The sequence below is a fragment of the Orcinus orca genome, chromosome 13, assembly GCF_937001465.1.
Source record: "Orcinus orca chromosome 13, mOrcOrc1.1, whole genome shotgun sequence".
Taxonomy (NCBI): domain Eukaryota; kingdom Metazoa; phylum Chordata; class Mammalia; order Artiodactyla; family Delphinidae; genus Orcinus; species Orcinus orca.
In genome coordinates, this window is record NC_064571.1 from 29425316 (window position 1) to 29445026 (window position 19711).

Genomic DNA, 19711 nt, shown 5'->3' on the forward strand with positions numbered 1-19711 from the left:
TTCTCACCCAGCCTTGTCCCAGGCCCCATTTCTGTATATATTGCTGTGTATTGTGTGTGTATTTATTCCCGGACAAGTGTGTGCATCTACAGCCTTGCCTGAGGATAAGGTTTAGGATTGGGTGAAGATCAGAATACCAGGGCCAACTGAGGCAACCAGCTCCTAGTCTGACCCCAACCCCTTGGGACCCTGGCCAGTCCCAAGACTGCCCCGACAATCAGGCAGGCTTCCCCGCCACAAGTCCGAGCCTTGTCTGCCACTGCTGGCAGGGCCCCAGGCCTCAGCTTTGCCCTGGCAGGGGTCTTGCATGCAGGGGCAGACTCGCCTCATGGCTAGTGCCAGTAGGCCTGGCTCTAGTGAGCCCTGCTGGCGGGGACCTCCACAACTGGCCCCAGGCTCTGCCTTCCCTGCACAGCCAGGCTGCAGTGGGCCTGAGCTGGGAGAATGGAGCTTCCCTCACCCCGAGCACATCAGGCAGAGGGGTGGAGAGCGTTTTTTTGGTTTTGTTTCCGAAGTGGCGCCAGTACCTCCAGCCCCTAGGGGGCCTTCCCTGGCCCCACTTTTCTGCCCCACCCACCCAGGCATCACCATCCCAGCACTCTGCCCCACATCATCCGTAGATGCCCTTTGCTGAATGTACCCGAGCGTATGTATTTAAAAGGACTCAGATGGGCATCAGAATTTGTGGCTCTGTATCCAATAAAAGATGGTGAAACTGGAATCGTATCTGCCTCAGGGAAGTAAATGGTAGGTGGCCACATTTCCCAGTCTGTCACCAAACATTCCTTCAGCCAGCACTGAGGTAGGAAGGAGGTGGATGATCTGAATGGCATCAGTGAGGTGAACTGAAGCATTAGGAAGACCTGTATCAGGACAGTAGACATCATTGCTGGAGGAAGGCCATGCAGGTCACTGACCGTGCCATAGCTTTCAGCGTGTGCAGGCAGATAAAGAGCCTCAGGGTGTCCCTTCTGGCTCTCAGCCAGGAGAAGCCATTTTTAAGGGCAACCCCAGCACAAATATAGCAGGAACAGCACACACTTGCCCATCCCCTCACTGGCTTGGTAACCTTAGGATGCTCTGGCCAGCCAATCCGACTTTGGCCTGATGGAGACCAGTTCCCCATCATGGTCTGGCTCAACTTTCCCATTTTACAAAATGGGGCTGCCCCACTGATTTAATTACTCAGGTCTTGAAACATTTAAAATCAGAAAAAAGAACAGGTGTTTAGGCTTAAACTGTGTGTGGCTCTAGCATCAAACAAGTAGAGGAGAACTTATCCCCACAACTCTGAGTCAGCTATTACCGTTATACAGGTAGAAGAGCTGAAAAAAATTTACTTACAGACAATCAAGTTAGGAGGGATGCCAAACTCCGAAGTCTGGACCTGCCACCACCCCCATTCTGCTTTTGAGTTCATCTGACTTGGCTGGAACTCAAGAGATTTTTTAAAAAAATCACTTCCCAGATTTAGGGAGCAGAAGCTTCCTATTAATTACAGGTAGCTGCAGGCCAACTCTCAGAACTAGCAATAAACAAGGAGGCAGTCAGACTGCTGATTTTATCTGTGCTGGCTGTTCTAAACTTCCTCTGGTCAGAAGAAAGCAGAAAGGACCACTGGTGGCCGAACTGAGAAGACCGGGTGGCTCCTTCAGCCTCCTCCTCAATGGACTTACTTCTAAGAAGTCACAAGAGTTTAGAAAGGATCTGTCCTCTCTGAAACATTCCTCCGAAAGCCCTCAACCTCAAGATCTTGAAAAAGAGGGATGAAAAGACTGAGCCAAAAGAATACGGAAGTAGAAGGGGGTAGACAAGGTAATGTAATGCATTTAACTCAAACCCAGAGAAACCCTGGCAGCAGAGCCAGGCGAGGCCAGGGCTATGTAAGGTGATGTCAGAAGAAAAGGAAGCAACTCCACACCTCCCAGCCACTGCTAGGACTGAGAAAACAACCAAAGCTAAACTTCCAGACAGGGGCTACTCAGGTGGAGCTCCTCCTCCCCTGGCAGAGTGGACCTACACTCTGCCCAACAATGACTAGAGGCTGTGAAGGACTCAGCCCAAGAGGGAAGATGATTTTCTCTTTTCTACCTGTTGGGTGAGTACATATAAAGCTACAATTGTGAGCTGCAGTCCAGACATGTATGAGTACAACTCCTGTGCCCAAATAATCTGCAAAATGAATTCTAAGTCTTTTAAGTTTTATTTAAATAACCTCCAGTGAGAAGAGAGTGGGCCAAATACTACCCCTTCCTTGTAATACCATTTCACCAAGACAGAGTGAGCACAGCCTGCAGGCAGCCTGCAGTGAGAGCTGGGGTGCCTCTCAATGGGGGTGGCCACGACCTCGGCCCCGGCCAGCAGCTGGGGGAACATCCACTGTGGAGCGAGGGTTCTTGATGGTTTCATCTACGGACACAATAAGGCACGCAGCCTCAGAGGCTGCAGTCAGGGCATTGATCCGCACCATAGCTGGCTCCCACACGAAGGCCTCAAAGTTGTCAGCAATGTCCTCACTGTTGATGTCCACGCCATACCACATGCCCCCCTGAAAGAGCAGAAAAAGAGGGAAAGTGATATGGAACTGCTCTCAAATTGCTTCTTGCACACCCTCCGAACGACTCGATTGTTAGGAATCTTCAGGTTCTCTGAACCCGCTGGCATCTCCCTGAGGAAGGTGGCATTACAACAGGAGCCTGGAAGCCTCTTCCCACCCCTCCCCCACCCCCAACCTGAGAAGTGCTGACCACAGAAGACCTCCGGGCCCTCTCCCAGGCAAGCTGCTGGCTTTTAGGGAGGCCCCATCCTCAGGTCACCTGAGGACTGTGTATGTCAAACCAGGCTTTTCAAGAGGAACACTTTCCAATCCCTTATCTCATTTCATCATCTCACTGCTTCCATTAGTCCCGATTTTACAGACAAGGCAACAGACGCAGAGAGTGACTTACTTAAAGTTCTAACACAAGTCAGAAACTAAGTCACTCACTTAATGCTGCTGTCACCGCACTGAGCATTTAACAGACAGCATTTAAGAAACATCTCTAAATGAGTATTTGCTAAACAGCAGATGAACAAATTAAATTCTCAGAGAGATCACAACTTGGAAGTGGTAGAGCCATGGCTGGACTGCTGTCAGCAGGGCCCTGGAGTGCTTCACCACCAAGGAACCCAGTACACATGGTATGTGCTTCCAGGCAGAAGGCCACAGGGTTCCTTTGGTTCCCCTCACGGCACCGTGAGGAGTGATCAGACTCTTGGAAGAAGCACTGAACAAACCCTGGAACCACCAGTCCCAGCACTGGTCTTTCCTTCTGACCTCAGAGGAGGCAGGCAGTTGGTACTGGGTTTGGTTCCAGCACTATCACCTGGGCTGACCACACAGAGCTTGAGTAAGCACAACACACACTCAGAATCTAGCCCCGTCCACCCAGTCCCTGGACCCGGAGGAGAGGAATAACCCACCTGGGCGTGCCGAGCCCGCAGCTTGTTGAGGATGTTTGTGGCATCAAAGCCAGCGTTGTCACACAGCTGGCGTGGGATAATTTCCAATGCCTTGGCATAGGCCCCAATCAATAGCTGCTGTTTTCCTGGAATGGTCCTTGAGTAATCTCGCAGGTACTTGGAGAGCTCCATCTCAATGGCGCCGCCACCAGCCACCACTGAATCATTCTGCAGAGACCAGACCCACCACTAAATGCAAGGGGTCCCCAGGTCTAAGCTCCAGCCCTGGCCAAATTAGGCCGTTCAGTCAATAGGCCCTCCAGCCCAGAAAGAGGGCTGGTTCCACATTCCCTCCCTCAGCCCAAGCCCCAGGAAGCCCAGACATGGACCTTGTCTAGCACATCCCAACTTCAATCTGGTGAACCTTATGGTTTCTGACCATCTTCAAGGTCACCTGTAGCTTGAGGGCACTGGCACAATCCCTGGGATGGCTGACTCTATCAGCTCCACAGCTGCTCCCAAGAACAAGTCTTAGCTTTTAAGGCAGCATGACTTATTCTGAGAGACTGAGGCTGTTTCTTTATCATCTGTGAGACGAATCAGGGCCCACATGCCCCACATGGAAGGACACAAGTTATACAGGGAAGGAATCACCACACAAATCCAGGGTCTCATCAGCTCAAGAGGCAGAGTGAGCTGTGCAGGCTGGAAGCTCCCAGCCTAGTACCTTGATGGCCCTTCTGACAATCATGATGGCGTCGTGCAGGGACCGCTCTGTCTCCTCCATAAACTGCTCAGCGCCACCACGGAGAATGATAGTACAAGTCTTGGCCTTGGGGCAGCCTTTGAAGAAATTGTACCTACACCCAGGGTCAAATCATATTTGTGAACTCCTTTCTGCTGCCAACCTGCTGTGTTCGAACCTTACCAAGTCCTCCCAACACTCAGCAGCTGCTCTTCTGTTCCTCACTAAGGTTCTCCAAGCCCACTCTTAAAGACATGTTCTTGGGAAGGTACCACAGGGGCTTGGTTGTACCACAGGGGCATAAAAGATGTGGAATCAGACTTTAGACCCAACTTGATCTTCTTCCCTCCCAAAACACTCTCTATATCTGAGCTCTTTATGCCCCATGAGATATAAGACCTCAGAAGAGAATAATAGCATGTGCTATACATACAGCACACCCCAAAGATGGCAGAAGGCCATCAGGCAAGTCTCGTGAGCTAAGCAAACAGGAAGCCCAGGACTACTGCTCACCTCTCGCCTCCAATCTGGGTCTCTTCAAAGACCTGGCAGCGGCCCAGAACATCTGATGACAGAGCGTTCACACTGGTCTGGATGGAGCCTCCGCAAGCCTGAGGAACACAAGACAACATCATCTAGCAGTGAAGGCTCACACGAGGCCAGAAGTGAGCTTCCTGCCACTTAGTCTTAAAGCCAATTCCCATGTTAGACTGCCATGGTGCCCCGGAGCTCTCCTCACTGGATGACCCACTCTCACCCTTGACCTCCAGGCTCCCTCTGGAAGAGGAGAAAACAAAACAGAACTAAGACACACGAGGGGCAAACAAGCCTGGTTAAAAGGAGATGGTGACCCTTTGTTTCACCCAATACCCCCTCCCCTAAACTAGGGTGCTTTGGGCCCAGCGACTGAAGTCAGGGTCAGTGCTTTAGACCTGAAACATCTTTGGTGAGATGCTCAAGAAGAAAGGGAGGAAACCTGGCCGGAAGCATCCAGCCTGGAGTTTAGCCAGCTAATCATAGCCCTACTGCTAGGTTTCCTTACAAATCAGCTTCCCTGACTTGTTTGGTTAGATTAACTCTTGTATACCGAGCATATACACACTGGAACTGGAGTGTTTCATGGCAAAAAGAGTTAAGAAGACAGGTCTAGATTCACATACCAATCACTCCAGTACACCAGGGGTAAGTGAAAACCCCCCTGGGGCCACAAAGACCAAGAAGCAGCCTGTGAAAGTTTGGTTACCATCATTGTCCTCTTCAGGTCCTCCTCCGGCACTCGGCCAGCACAGAACATGTCCCTGTCAGCAAAGTATTGGGTGGCCACGTCCCCAATGGGGAGTTTGGACAAGACGACTTTGGCTCCGGAGTGATGGATCCTCTCTAACTTGTCATAAAGAATGTTCCATTCAGCATCAACGATTGCCTGATAATCCTGAAGAGACCCAGAAAAGGATGAGGGTGCTTTGGAGTGGAGGTTAGCCTATGTGGTATGTTAAAATATAACACACCCCTGCCAACTAAAATATACTGATTTGTTTGGGAATTAACAGGGATAAACAGAAGAGCCTCCTCTCAGTCCAAATATACAAGGACCCTATAAGGTAACGTAAGAGTCACCTAAAACTTTCAAACACAAAGGCAGAAGGTAAACCCAGGACTAGGAGCTACTCCAGAGCTAGCACTTGCTACGGTGCGAGACCTACTTTAGCCCGGCTAAGTTCTAGCTCCTCTGAGGCACTGCACCCATGGAGTTACCAATGACAAGACCCTTTCCCCCAAAGGCCATTCTGTGTTGGGGATACATTTTCCAAGAATACTTGCTTACAGCTGGGTGACACTGCTACCTCCAGAGACAGCCTTGGTGATATCAATGTTGGGAGCACACCTGTCCCTGCAACACGGGACCCAGTATAGAAAGGGCAGAGTTCACATCTGCCCAAATAAGAGGAATCAAAATACTGGGCTCACTATATAGCTGAGAGGCCCCTGCAAGCCCCTTCCCTGGGGCCAGAGGATAATATTTCAGCATGTTTGCCCTATCCAAACCTCCTCAGGTCCAGGTCACTGAGAGAGAGCATAGAGTGAGAAAAGAAGTGGACCCAGTATTTAGACATTAATATTTAGGGGGATAGGAGGAGAAAGGAGCCCATAAGGTACCTGAGAAACAAAGCTAAGCCCAAGATGGCCACAAAGGCCCAAGGCTATGGCCCAGAATGTTGCCCATTTCCATGCCACTGCCAGCTGGTAGGGCCTACCTCAACTGTGTGGACTCTGATTTCCGCATTATCCTTCTCAGCTTTCAGCTCGAGCTCAACATTTAAAAGGGCAATCATTGGATTATGGTACTTTTTGGGTTGCATTTCAAACCCAGCATAAGAGAAAGTCTTCTTGAATGCAACACCAGCTACAAGCTGGGACTCCTGTTTAAAAAAACAAACAGTTCAACAGTTCAGTACTGGCATGAAATGAAATCAAGTTAGTGGTGTGCTGGACTAATAATGCGTGTCCATTTCTGTGAACCTGAAAGAGTTAACCATGTTTTTATTTCACTGTTGTAACAAAGTTTTTCCATCATCCTAAAAGCTAGGAAAAATACAGAGCATATTTTGGTTGTGTCTTCAGTATAAGGAAAACCAGTTTGCTTGCAGAGACTAAGCATGGTAAAGGCCTGTTTGGGCTGTTCTCTGAGACTGACTTCCAAAGCGGGTGCCAAGGGATGAACTTTGATCCCAACTCCCCACCTCCCAGTCTTCTACACATACGTACACATACCCCTCCCTACCTGTACTGCACACGAGCACACACATACCTGTGTGCTGTAGCCTAGGTGCTTCCTCCTTCCAGGAGATGAAAACAAAAGGTCCTAAGGGTCAGAAATTTCCTGCAGTTCCCAAGCTATCATTGTGGCTATTCCCATCTTGATCCCTCAAAATATGAACTACTACCACTTGTTCCATAACAGAGCTTGCTGTGGGGTGGATTTAATAGCAGGGCATAATAGAAAGCATGTTGCACTTGGGAGTGGCTTCAGCAGTATCAGAAGACAGGTTCAAATCTCAGATCTCTTTCTTACTAAAAAACCTAGTCATTTCCCACTCTGTAAAGAAGGGTGTATTCAGTTAAGTGAAGTAAGTCAGAAAGAGAAAGACAAATACCATATGATATCACTTACATGTGGAATGTAAAATATGACACAAATGGACTCATCTATGAAACAGAAACACTCACAAACATGGAAACCAGACTTGTGGCTGCCAAGGGGGAGGATGGATTGGGAATTTGGGATTAGCAGATGCAAACTATTATATATAGAATGGATAAACAACAAGGTCCTACTATATAGCACAGGAAACTATATCCAGTATCCTGTGGTAAACCATAACAGAAAAGAGTATGAAAAAGAATATATACATATATATGTATAACTGAATCACTTTGTTGTACAGCAGAAATTAACACAACACTGTAAATCAACTATACGTCAAAAAAATAAATTTTTTTAAATAGTGTATTCAGTTCAACGACCTATATGTTCTCTGCTAGTGCTAATCTACAATACTAGTCTATAATACTGTAGCCTATCGGTAAAACAGATTGCTACATCATTCAAATCCACAGCCTCCTAAAGGGGGTGATGCCTGAGCTGAATCAAGATGGATAAGCAGAAATTAGTCAAACAGAAAAAAGAAAGAGATGTTCCCAAAAGACAGAGGCAGTGTGGTGCAATCGGGATGAAAAGCTACCTGCAGTTGCTGGAATACAAAATAAGAGGACAGGGACCAGTTTAGGAGAATCTTAAAGGCTCTGCTAAGGCCTGACTCTTATCCTGTACACAATGTGGAACCCCAAAATGCTTTACACACAGAGTGTAAACTGGGGAACTTCACGCTGCAACAAAAAATAGAATGGACTTAGGGGATGCAAGACTGGAGGAAGAGTGACCACTACCAGGACAATGGTCTAGTAAAAGAGACAGACTTAGGAAACAACAGATTGGTAGGTAAAATGAAACAACAGTGATCAACAGGTTGGGGGGAATTGGAAATATTTTTAAGGATGACCCTAGACTTCTGGGTTGAGTGACTGAATAATGGTGGTGATAGCAGCTATGTCAAGGAATACAGAAAATATTACAGGTTTGGAGGATGAGATAATGAGTTCAATAGCAGTGAGATCCAGGAGTGTGAAGCTCAAGAGAGAGGTAAAGGCTGAAGATATATATCAGGAAGTTTTCAGTTAATCCTGAGAACAAGTAAATAATTACTACCACCATTTACTGAATTGTGTGTCAAGTATTGTGTTAAGGGTTTTACATGCATTTAAGAGATGTGGGACAGTCTGAAGAACATACGTGTGGTTTGGAGCCCCTGGCTTTCTCACCAGATAAGATTAGTTCTGACCCCTAGTTTAGTGAATGCCAGTCTAATCTCAAGGGTTTACGGGAGTAGGAAGGCCCAGGAGAAAATGGAATATTGCTATCAAAGCAGTGTGTAAAGACAAAGTCGGCAAGCCATGATGCAAAGAATGGGCGGAAACATGAGTGGTAGTGGGGGCTGAAGATGGGGAATGGCTCAGATGACCTCCAGATTCCTCACAGCTTTATTATATAAAGAGAACCTCATCCCACTGACATGTGCCATGACAGGAGGAAGAGGGAGGTGGACAGAATGAAATGCAATTTGGAGGGGTAGAAGTCCCTCCAAAGACTTCAAAGAACAAAAAGTAAAGGGCCAGGATATAATATTTCAAGCAGGTCTTGTCCTGTCCAAATCACCTCAGGCTGAGGTCACCAAGGAAGAGTAAAGTAAGAAGCAGAGCAGGCCAAAGACTAGAAAGGTCCAACATGGAGACACCAACATTAAAGAAGGTTTCCAGAAAGATACTTCTGTGTTAAAAAAGAAAAAAGTTATAGTTATGCTGTGCAATATAGTGGCCACTAGCCAACATGTCTCTATTTAAATTTAAATAAGTGAAAAAATATGTTGTTAAGTAGACAAAAGCAAGTTGCAGAACACTATGTATTACAAGTGAGCAGTTGTTTAAGAAAACAATATTTACATTTGTACTTAGAGATGCAGAGTACTTCTGGAAGAAGAGGGACATGGACAGGGACACGGGGACACACACACACACACACACACACACACACAGTTAACTGGTGGCTGTATCTGGGGCAGGAGTGGTGTAGGGGACATTTGTTTTTTCCTTTAGGAATTCTAAACAGTTTGAATTATGTATTATCTATTCAAAATTAATGAATAAAAGAAGGGAGAGGTTGGCCATATCACTTGGAGAAGAATGGACTGAAATGTACTTCTCATATATTTATTGAGGGTTTTAGATAATTTATCAGAGCTAGCCCTATCCCCCTCCCACATTAACAATGAGATTCTTAAAATCAGCCAGTTCAATCTTCCATTCTGCTGACAAGTAAATATAGGTCTGCAGAGGTTACAAAATGCACCTACAGGAGAAGCCTGTAGCAGCAGTATGGGGAACAGCTCCAGTCTGCCTTCCAGCCCAACATGCATTCTCTCTGTTCCTGTACCGTGTGCTCTCCTACACCAAGCTGTCTGAAGGGTCAATGTGAAAGCAAGAGCCTCCTAGGGAGGCCACAGCAGGCTCACCTCTAGGGCTCCACCCTGAACCTTCTTGATTCCAATCATTTTAAGCTGCAGCAAGTCATCGAGCATCATCACCGCATCCACCACCATCTTAGCGAAGAAGGCTTTCTGCTGGGAGATCAGCTTGGAGCTCAGAGCAGTCACGGCACATTTCTCTAGCAGCTTCCTCTGCTCCCTGGGACACAAGGGTGGGACCTGCATCAGGCCTTGAAAGCCCCTCTTACCTGACTCTACTGCAATGTGGAGATAGTTTCTGTTCTAGTCTCTAAACTCAGCCCTCAACAATTTCATCTTCTGTATCTTTAGGGCAGATTATCAGTGACAGCCGGTGACTTGCAGTCAAAGACCTTATGAGTGATAGCTTTTAAACTACAACCTACAGCCTCTTTTGTAATGCATGGGCTGGGGCACAGCCAGAGGTCTAGCAAGAGCCAAACAGCCCCAGGCCATGCAGGGATTCCACTTGCTTCTCCATTCAATTTGGCCACGGAAGTCAACGGTCTGACAAAGTTCACTGCAAACTTACACTTTATCTTCCTTCTTCACAGTGACGGCAATCTCTTTGATCTTGTTAACCGCCTGCCAAGAACACAAGCTGGGTGAGTCTCTCATGCTCAAGACAAACTGGAGAAGTGCGTCCCAATCGCTCCTGCTAGTCCCTAATCTGTCTGCTCCCAAATCTCAAGCATTTCTACTCCACAGCTGAAACAACATTTCTAAGTCTTGTAGCTGCCCAGAAAAATATAAATCTCTATAGTTTAGAAAATGCCCAAAGTTAGAAATGTAGAGTAGGTATAGTTCTGAAGAATCATCAGGGTACATCAGGATTCAGCTCTGGATCTGCAGGTAACACACTAAAACAAATGAATGGAAACACACTACGACACTAAATTAGGCCAAATTTTCTGGCTTACAAACAGCACCTGTGACAACTTTTAGCACTTTATATATTAATTAGGTATGTTATATACGATACACATATTTGTATGTTAAACATGGTATCTTTTCAAAGCCATCTTTTTCAAAAGATATCCGTTCATACTTACTTCTCATGTATGATTTCGTTTTAATGCCACCACCCCAAAACAGAGATAGTAACGAGACAAAGTAAGGCATAGAGGAACTGACTTACCCCAGGTTACAGAATGAAAGTCAAAGGTCAATAAAAGCAAGGTCTCAAGATGTGCCATGAAGTACTTGATAAAAACAAAAACAGCTCTCACCAAGAGCTTATTATCATAGTCTATCAGGAAACCTGAGGCTTAAAGAGATTAAGTAATATACCTAGTCAAAAGCTACTGAATGGTAGAACTGAGATTCCTAGGCAGCAGAATTCAGAAAATGTCCAAGGAACCTTGTTCCCAGTCCCTCCACACCCCAATAAAGATAGTATCCTAAGAGAAATACAAAGGTGCCCAAAGCGCCCAAGTTCACCAGCACTCCCATACCAACTGAGTGGCAGTGCGGAAAGCTCGGATGATGATCTGTGGGTGCAAACCTTCCTCCACATAGGGTTTCACCTGCTTCAGAAACTCTGCAGCCAGCAGGGTCACTGAGGTGGTGCCATCACCGACCTGGAAAGGATGACAGTAAATTCACGTTTTCTCACGTTCAGGGATAAAGCTCCAAAACTCCACTTTTTAAGCAATCTACCCATTTAAACTGGGGACTGTTTAAATGGATATTAAGCCTTTTCTGGGAAGCACAGCTTTTTGCAACAAGTAGAAGAAAGGTGTTGGTGGATAGGTACTCATCCTATCAAATGGTCCTGGGCCACAAAATTAATTCCCCAGCCAGGCCATTCTCCAAAGAGAGCTGATTTGGACAAATTTCCCCAGAATATGAAATCATATATGTATATTAGCCAAGAACTTATTTATTACGGACAAGATACTATGATGAGTAAGACAGTTCCAGAGATGCTTATAATACAATGCTCACATGTCACAAATAAACATAGTAGCAAGAGGTATGAGATAAATATTCTTTAAGGAGCACAAAATACTACAGGAGTTTACAAAACAAACCTCTAAGGACCAGCTAAGGTCCTTTTTATTTTAAACACTATTTGGAATTAGCAGATCACTAGTCTGCTAATCTTTCTTACATAGCTATTTTCTATGATAGGATCTAAACCTTATTTTTAATGAAGGAGGAAAAGAATAAGAGCTTTCTCTCTCTCTCTCTCTCTTTTAAGAATAAGAGCTTTTGAAAAAAACTAGCTAACCTCTGATTTAGAAGATACTTATTTTTTATTCACTTATGTCCACTGTATAATATAAGGGACTTCAGGGAGAAAAAATGGTTACTGTGGCGAAGGGTTTAAGCCACCAAATTCCTGAACAGAAAGGTATTCCTTTGTTGAAAATATTAACCAATCAAATCTATACTCTTCTCACTTTAATTTTATATAACCCATACTGTTTTACAGGCTACTGGGTCCTAACAGACCTTTTGATATAACTTCAGGACATATCTGTAATACTCTGAAATGCAAACTTGCCTCTCTCAACATTTATTATCAAGACTACAGTGTCAGAAATGGTTTTGAAAAAGGCAGACGAGTTAATGTCACTGATTTGCACACGTTAAGATGGTAAGTTCTAGGCGACGTATATTTTACCACCATAAAAATATTTTCTTTTAAAAAGAAAGGTAAACTGGAAACAGTTTCCAGCCCCATCTTATAAGGCAACCAACAGATTAGAGGTTAAATTATTTACCGAGCAATTCAAATGAATGACAGCACACAGGCCTGATCTTAAGATCTCAGCCACACACAGTGGATCAGCAGGAATTTTAAAAGACTATTAATTCCACCTAAATATTTTTGCAAGCAATTACTTGTGAAATTATAATTTTAGACATAAAATCAAAATTTTTAAAGAAAGGAGAGCAAAGGAGCAAGCAGGCATGTGTTTCACTGAAACACATAGGCTTGATTTTCCTACCTCAGCATCTTGGGATTTGGCAATGTCCACTAAAGTCTTTGCTGCAGGATGGACAACATCAAGGAGTTTCAGAATTGTGGCCCCATCATTAGAAATTGTTGCTTTGCCTTAAAAGGAACAAACACAAAGTAAAAATGTAAAGACCTTTTCTTAAATTCTGTCTTCTAGTTGGACTTGGAGCCCATATACACATTATTGGGATGGGACAGAGGGGCTCATGGTGGGAATGAACTGATCTTTTTACAGAGTTAGCTCTGTGCAAAAAGGGCCACCTAAAATCACACATTCCAAAGACCATGAACTCCTGATTTTCCTTGAAGAGCAAAGAGCACACCTCTATTGGATGTAGAAAACATTTTAAAAAATAAGAATGAATAATCATTTAGATATTCTTAACAGTTGATACCCTAGTATTTCACTTGTAAATTAATACACTAAAACGTAAGGGGGAATTTGTCTTGGCAACATGATCCAATGGGAGTGACCACAGGCAACTCCGGAAGATTCCATAGTGTTTCTAGGCTAAATCTCTCTACAAGGCAACAGGCTCCTGAGCCAGGCTTCTCTCATATATTCCCAGGGGGCTCAGGATTCAGGACAATGTCTGAAAAGAAACTGCTTCACAGTGAGCAATCCTTCAGAGGTCTTAAAAGCAGTGAGATTTCTGGGCTTCCCTGGTGGCGCAGTGGTTGGGAGTCCTCCTGCCGATGCAGGGGACACGGGTTTGTGCCCCGGTCCAGGAAGATCCCACATGCCGCGGAGCGGCTGGGCCCGTGAGCCATGGCCGCTGAGCCTGCGCGTCCGGAGCCTGTGCTCCGCAACGGGAGAGGCCACAGCAGTGAGAGGCCCGCGTACCGCAAAAAAAAAAAAAAAAAAAAAAAAGGCAGTGAGATTTCTAATGCCAACCTCTGCTAGCCCCAAACACTCTGGGGGAGCCTCCTCTTCTGCAACTGGCCTGAGGAACTCTGCAGACTTACCTCGGCCATCCACAATGAGCTTGTCCATACCACGGGGGCCCAGGGTAGTTCTTACAGCCTCAGCAATCACCTGGCAGGCACTGATGTTACTTACAAGCTGGGGGATGCCTTGGGAGCTATCAGTCCCCTCTTTCAACAGGATAACTGGTGTGGGCTAGAGAAGAAAGAGCAATTGAATGGTTTTTTTAAAAAAATAATCATTCATTACATAAGACTTAAGGAGGGAGAGGAAAAATGCTCTCATCTCCCCAATAACAGAAATATATCTGGAGGCCCTTTTAAACCACATTCCTCCACTGTCCATCCACTATATCAATTCCTTAAACTGCCTCTACCTCCAGAGATAGCATACTTGCAGGTGTGCCAGAAAATGGTTTGAGAAGCACTGATTTAGTCAAAAAGAACAAATCAAATAATGTGTTCTCCAGTGCCCAACTGCATAAGCATAGCCCTTTCAACTTCTGACCTTATTCCCTGTTTTAAGGAATTAGGCCACATCACAGGAGGAAGCAGGCCATGCTCAGTGTTCACCCTCCAGCAAGCATTCATTTATCTGCATTAGAGCTTAATCGTAGAGAAGTAGATGGGGCACTGATGCAAAACATGAGGTGCTAACAGCTTCAGATGTTGTCCTGGAGATGCCCAGGCAGACAGCTTTACCAATGATGTTTAGCTGGAGTGTAGGGAAATGGCTAGGCAGAGAAACAAATGGCACCTTTGTCCGCCTCACAAAATGACAACAAATCTAATTTGTACAGCAATGTTTCCCTCTCTCATGCTGGGTCCATAAAGCCTCCTTGTGACTAATCTCCAACCAGATACCCTAAACAAGTTTTTCTCTATTTTGCATTGGTTTGCAGAACAGTCACTGTTCTCGTAGAGGCTTTATCTGTGGAACTGCTTTAGAAACTCTGGGAAGACAGGGATATCTGCTTATTTTAAAGCGCCTGCTTAGGTACCTTTGCTCCAGTGACCATTAGCAGACAGTAATTCCTTAGCTTAGCACACAAGACTGCTTTCTCTCTGCATCCAAGCCTGTGCCTTCAGAGATGAGCTCATGAACCAGGCCCAGTCTTCCCTGCATTTGTGACTGATTTTATGTGTATAAAACAAATTAAGGATAAATACTGTTGCAACATTTTTGTTATGTTAGTTATGCAAGTGCTATTACGCTATGCTTTGAAATTTATTTTTTCCTGTGGGTTACAATATAAAGTTTGAAAATCACTGCCCATGTCCACCCCTAGGGGGTACTTCAGGTGTCTGAGCAGGGAAGGCATAGGAAAGCACAGGGCTGTTTCAGCCCAACAAAAAGGAGCCAGGAATTCACACACTACAAAGTCGAGCAACCCATGAGGCTGACTCCACATTAACTGAGCAGTTTCTTTAAAAATTCGACTCCTTTGGCCAGTGTAGCTGGAGGGTAGTGAGTAAGTGGAAGACTGGAATGAGGCTGAAGAAGCAGGCAGGAACCAGGTCACTACTCACTTACAGACTATCGTAAGGAGTTTAGATTTTAGTCCTACAAAGAAGGGAAGCCCTGGAAAGGCTTTTAGCAGAGGAATGGCATAGTCTAATTTACACTGGGAAAAAAACAAAAAACAACTATAGAAAATGGGTAAGAAGAGGCAAGATATAATGTGCAAATGCATAAAAACAGGCTGGAAAAATGTACAACAAACTCTAATGAGTAAGAGTGGTAAGTAAAGAAAGTTTTGACACTTGGATATTTTGTTTTGTTTCAACTTTTTCTAACAAACATATCACACATTACTTTTTTTTTTTTTTAAAGAATACTGGAAGGAAAATTCCTTCCTTTTCATGGTAGAATCCCAGGTTTGGTGGCAAGAAATGGCTTCTCTATACTCTCAGCTTTCCTTCGGGTTCCTCACAAGGAAAGCTGTGTCCCCCAAAAGGCCCCACCTTCTCCCAGTCCTGCTAAATCATTCCTCAGGGCAACCTCAAGTCACCTCTGGTCCAACCCTGCCCCGGATGAAGCCCTACGTTTTAAATCAAAAACCAACTTGAGTCTTAATCCCTTCCTATTTCCTTTGACAGATTCTTTCACCTCTCCAAGGCTAACTTATCCAATGTTTTTATAAACTTTTTCTCCCTCTACCTCCAAATTGTACCCCCACCAACAAGAGCCACACTGCCCCGTTCTACCAAAACCACCTGCTTACCACTAGGCCAGCAATTCCTCAGAGTCTCCATTCTTCCAAATTTTCTCAACAGCCGTTAACATGAGCATTGGGAACAGGGGATCCCAACACTCTCTGCTCCTTCTTGAGCACAATGTTTATATTGCCATCCATCTTAAAGTACAAGCTTCCCAAAGGTAAGGAGTACACTAATCTCAATGTGTAGAATGCCTAGATTTGGTCACATACGAAACAATATACAGAAGCTTTTGGTGCTGAAAATTCAACTGTTACATATCAACTGACCCTTGAAGAGCATGGGTTTGAACTGTGTGGATCCATTATACCTGGATGTTTTCTCAATAGTAAATACTACAGTATTACACTATCTGAGGTTGGTTGAATCCTCGGATACAGAGGAACCCCGGATATGGAGGGCTGACTAAATCATATGCAAATTTTCAACTGAGTGGAGTCAGGCCTCCTAACCCCCGAGTTCTTCAAGGGTCAACTACACTTGAAAATGCTTTATACAAGCCATGAAATAAGGTGGCAGTCAGTTATTTTTGGAAAAGCATCGGCATCACGGTGATACTAAATTCACTGAAAATTCTTAAGTACAAAGCAAGGAGGGCTTGGAAGCAGCTCACCACGTTGTCCCCAAGTTCCCTATGCTTTAAAGGCCCTACATAAATGGCAGGCTGGGTACAGAGATCATTTAAGGAGGGAAAGGTGGCAGGGCTGGATTGAGCCAAGCCAGGTCAATCAGGATGGGTCCTCTTCTGTCAGTTTCCCGGAGGCAAGCACTGCTATGGAAAGCCCAGCTTCTGTCCCTAAGTTACTTTCCAACCGCATTTTTACTCAAGTAAAGAAACAACAGCAGAATCCAGTAATCTGCCAAGGGTATCATGGAAGGCTTGGTAATTTCAGCTTAATAGTCTTCTTCTTCATCCTCCTTAAAAGCTTTTATTAAGCATTATTAAGCTTGACGCTCTATAAGACAACAGGTGTTCATATGCTAAGTCATGTAGTGCTCAATACCACAAAGGCAAGCATACATTCTGGCTGTACCAAAGACTGAGCTTTCTGGGGAACCCTTTTACCTCTCAATCCCAGAAGGCTTCCAGAATACCAAGTAACAATTCAATAACAGCAAGGAGAATTCTTGGTGACCGAAGTTTCACACACCAAAAGGACAGCTATAATTGGTCAATACAGCAAAGAAACAGAAAAGATGTCAGTTCAGGAAAAACCCAAGGTGGTGGTCTGGAGCCTCTTGGTGAAGGGTTTTATCACCAGTCAGAAGAATCTTGGTTCTGATCCCCAGTTCTTTAAAGGCCAACCAAAACTCTTATGGTAGCCTTGGCAGGAAGGTGGATTACAGGGACGAAAAGGCAAGCAACCACCTAGCAGACTAGCTAACATGCTGAGTGTTACTACCTGATGGGCACTTCATATGTATTCATTCATTTAATCCCCTTTAACAGACTGAGGGCCAGAAATGTAATACCATGCTCAAAGTCACACACCTAGTAAGTGGCAGAGCTAGTTACGAACCTAGGCATTCAGTGTAGCTCCAAAGCCCTTACTCTCCACTGCTCTACTATGCTGCCTCTGCACACAAGATGAAGATGACTTCAGGAACAGTAACGTTGAAGATGGACTGAAAAAGGCAGTACTAGTGGTATGAAAGGGAGAAGGAATACAGATTAATGCCAGGTTCCTTCTATCTTGGGTACAGGCGGGATTCACAGGGCATTTGGCCACAATGAACACCTCATAAGGGTCAGTTTGACATCTACTAGGTCAGGGATAAACTGAGGAAGCAGGAAAAGAACAGAGAACTGAGTTGGATTGAGAGGCTAAAATGAACGAGTGAACTGCCAAGTGCACAGGGAGCAGTATCTTAGGGTTTCGCTTCAAACACTTAAAAGCTGACCCTGTTCAACAGCAACTCAGGAGACACCACCGAGGTGCTTTGGGACCCACGTAAGGTATCTGCAGCTGAGATGGAAAAACGGACAACGTGGAAGCGGGGAGGGGAGGAGGGCTACAGAGACACTCCAGGATTCACCAACCTCCCTAACTTAAGAAAACGAGAACCAGAGTTAGGTGGCCAACTAGAAAAGCCGCCTAATGTCACATCTGGAGGCGCAGACAGGATCGGAGTCAGAGGCCGGGTCTTCCCACCTCTGATGCAGTGTCCCCATCTGCCCTACCTATTCTCCTGGCTGAGGAGGTGGACCTCCGACAACCAACAGAGCCCGGTACATTCAGTAGGTAATAAATATGCGTTTGCTTAATGAACGAGTGAGTTAATTAAAGTACGAGCGGAGAGGTCTGTTTCCATTTACGCAGCAGCAGGCGGGGAGCAGTGGGAGACCACAGTTGAGACCTTGGGCTCGGCCCAACATAAGGTCCCCATGCTGCCTCTGCAGGTTCTAGGAAGCACTCGCTTCACATCCGCATTTTCCAGGGCAGCCAGAGCTTCCTAGTCTGGCCCTCGACCGCGTATGCACGCTCAACCCGCAGTCATTTAACCCAGGTCATGATTATGGGGGCTCAGAAAACTGGGTGGCCGATGCGGGTTCGCGGCCCCGAAGCACCCTGGGATTTGCAGTCCCCAGCCGGGCCGACCAGAGCCTCCTCTTGAGCCCCACACAACCCTCATCGAGGGCCCCTGCTCCGTGCCCGGGCCCACCAGACGGCGGCGGGCCGGGATCACCCACAGACAGGGCTCGGGGGAAGGACCGAGGCAGTAGGCTGGCGGGGGCGGTGGGGGGGGGGAGGTCCTACTGGACCGGCCCCGGCCAGGCGGCGCCAGCTACTGACCAGATGGCAGCGGATGGAGCCAGATGCGCAAGACACCACTCACCATCATTTTGGAAGCCTATTCAGTGTCCCGCTGCTCCTCTTCTCTGCGCCCGGGCCGCCCAGCAACCCCACAATCCTCCGCGCCAGAGAAACCCCCAGAAGCTTCGCCAAGCCGTTGCAAAGGGAGAGGAAGGGGATGGGCCGCTTCCGCCACTCTATGGTTCGCTATCACAGAGTCGGCGTAGCTAGAAGGGCCAGAGGCTGGGCTTCCGCCAGCCGTCTTACGAGAAGCGGTGGTAAAGGAACAGTCAGTCGCTGGTTTTCGATGGTGCCATTCTTTTTGAGCATGTAGGATCCTTGCTCGGCCCGCGTCGCCCACTAACTCTAATTCCATTTCCCTTCTCCCCTCAAACGCCAGCCCAAGGAATGCAATAAACGCAAATATTTATTGAGCGCTGACTGCGGAATAGGCTTTTGCTGAGTAAGCATTTGACGTAAGTGAGCTCATTTAACCCTCACAACGCTATCGCGATGGCACTGAAATCATGCCCAATTTACAGATGAGAGAACTGAGGCTGAGAGGTTAGGTGTCCAAAATCACAGTTGTACAGTAAATGGTAGATAAACAGGCACGGGCACCTGGCCCCAATGCTCGTTTTCTGGCTCGGCACTGGCCAGCGCTTCCTCGAGGGTCGTGTACATCAGTCTATGTCCCCAGAGCCTACTGACTATGAGAGCGCAAGCGCCGGTAGAACTAGGCAGGGGTCGCCGGAGACCACCTGGGCGCTAGACGAATGCCTTCCCAAAGAGGGGATGGGAAGGAGGAAAACACAACTAGGGGAAGGTAAATCGTCGTCTTGCGAAGCGGCCACAGGGAGGATCCGGCCGAGACCTCACGAGCTGATTGGCCAAGACTTTCGGCGGCTGAGGCGAGTCCTGCGGGTCTCCCACCTGCAGTTCTCCCGCCCCCGCCCCAGCCAGCGAGGTCCTGCGGAGTCGAATCCAATCAGAGAAATGT

At 46.3% G+C, this 19711-nt stretch overlaps 1 protein-coding gene across 2 annotated transcripts; it reads right to left on the minus strand.

Annotated features, from left to right (window-relative positions):
- Nucleotides 1–2184: 2184 nt before the first annotated feature.
- On the minus strand, nt 2185–18915 carry CCT7 (chaperonin containing TCP1 subunit 7). 2 transcript variants are annotated; one of them, XM_049696147.1, is made up of 12 exons: nt 18755–18915; nt 13739–13892; nt 12762–12868; nt 11259–11384; nt 10337–10389; nt 9814–9985; nt 6442–6606; nt 5430–5618; nt 4700–4797; nt 4169–4301; nt 3463–3669; nt 2185–2548 (listed from the first exon to the last, which is right to left on the minus strand). In XM_049696147.1, exons 1-12 carry the CDS (start codon nt 18758–18760, stop codon nt 2327–2329), a joined length of 1632 nt encoding a protein of 543 aa, XP_049552104.1. In that variant the 5' UTR covers nt 18761–18915; the 3' UTR covers nt 2185–2326. The 2 variants fall into 2 exon arrangements, with proteins under 2 accessions (XP_049552104.1, XP_049552105.1); XM_049696148.1 differs by lacking the exons at nt 10337–10389; nt 12762–12868; nt 13739–13892; nt 18755–18915 and having other exon boundaries at nt 11259–11320.
- Nucleotides 18916–19711: the final 796 nt, after the last annotated feature.

Coding starts and splice junctions, on each gene's coding strand:
- CCT7 (XM_049696147.1), bottom strand. Junction 10,390..11,258: donor TCCGCACTGCCACTCAGTTG/GTATGGGAGTGC, acceptor TGTTCTTGGCAG/GCGGTTAACAAGATCAAAGA. Junction 6,607..9,813: donor TTCAGGGTGGAGCCCTAGAG/GTGAGCCTGCTG, acceptor TTTTTTAAACAG/GAGTCCCAGCTTGTAGCTGG.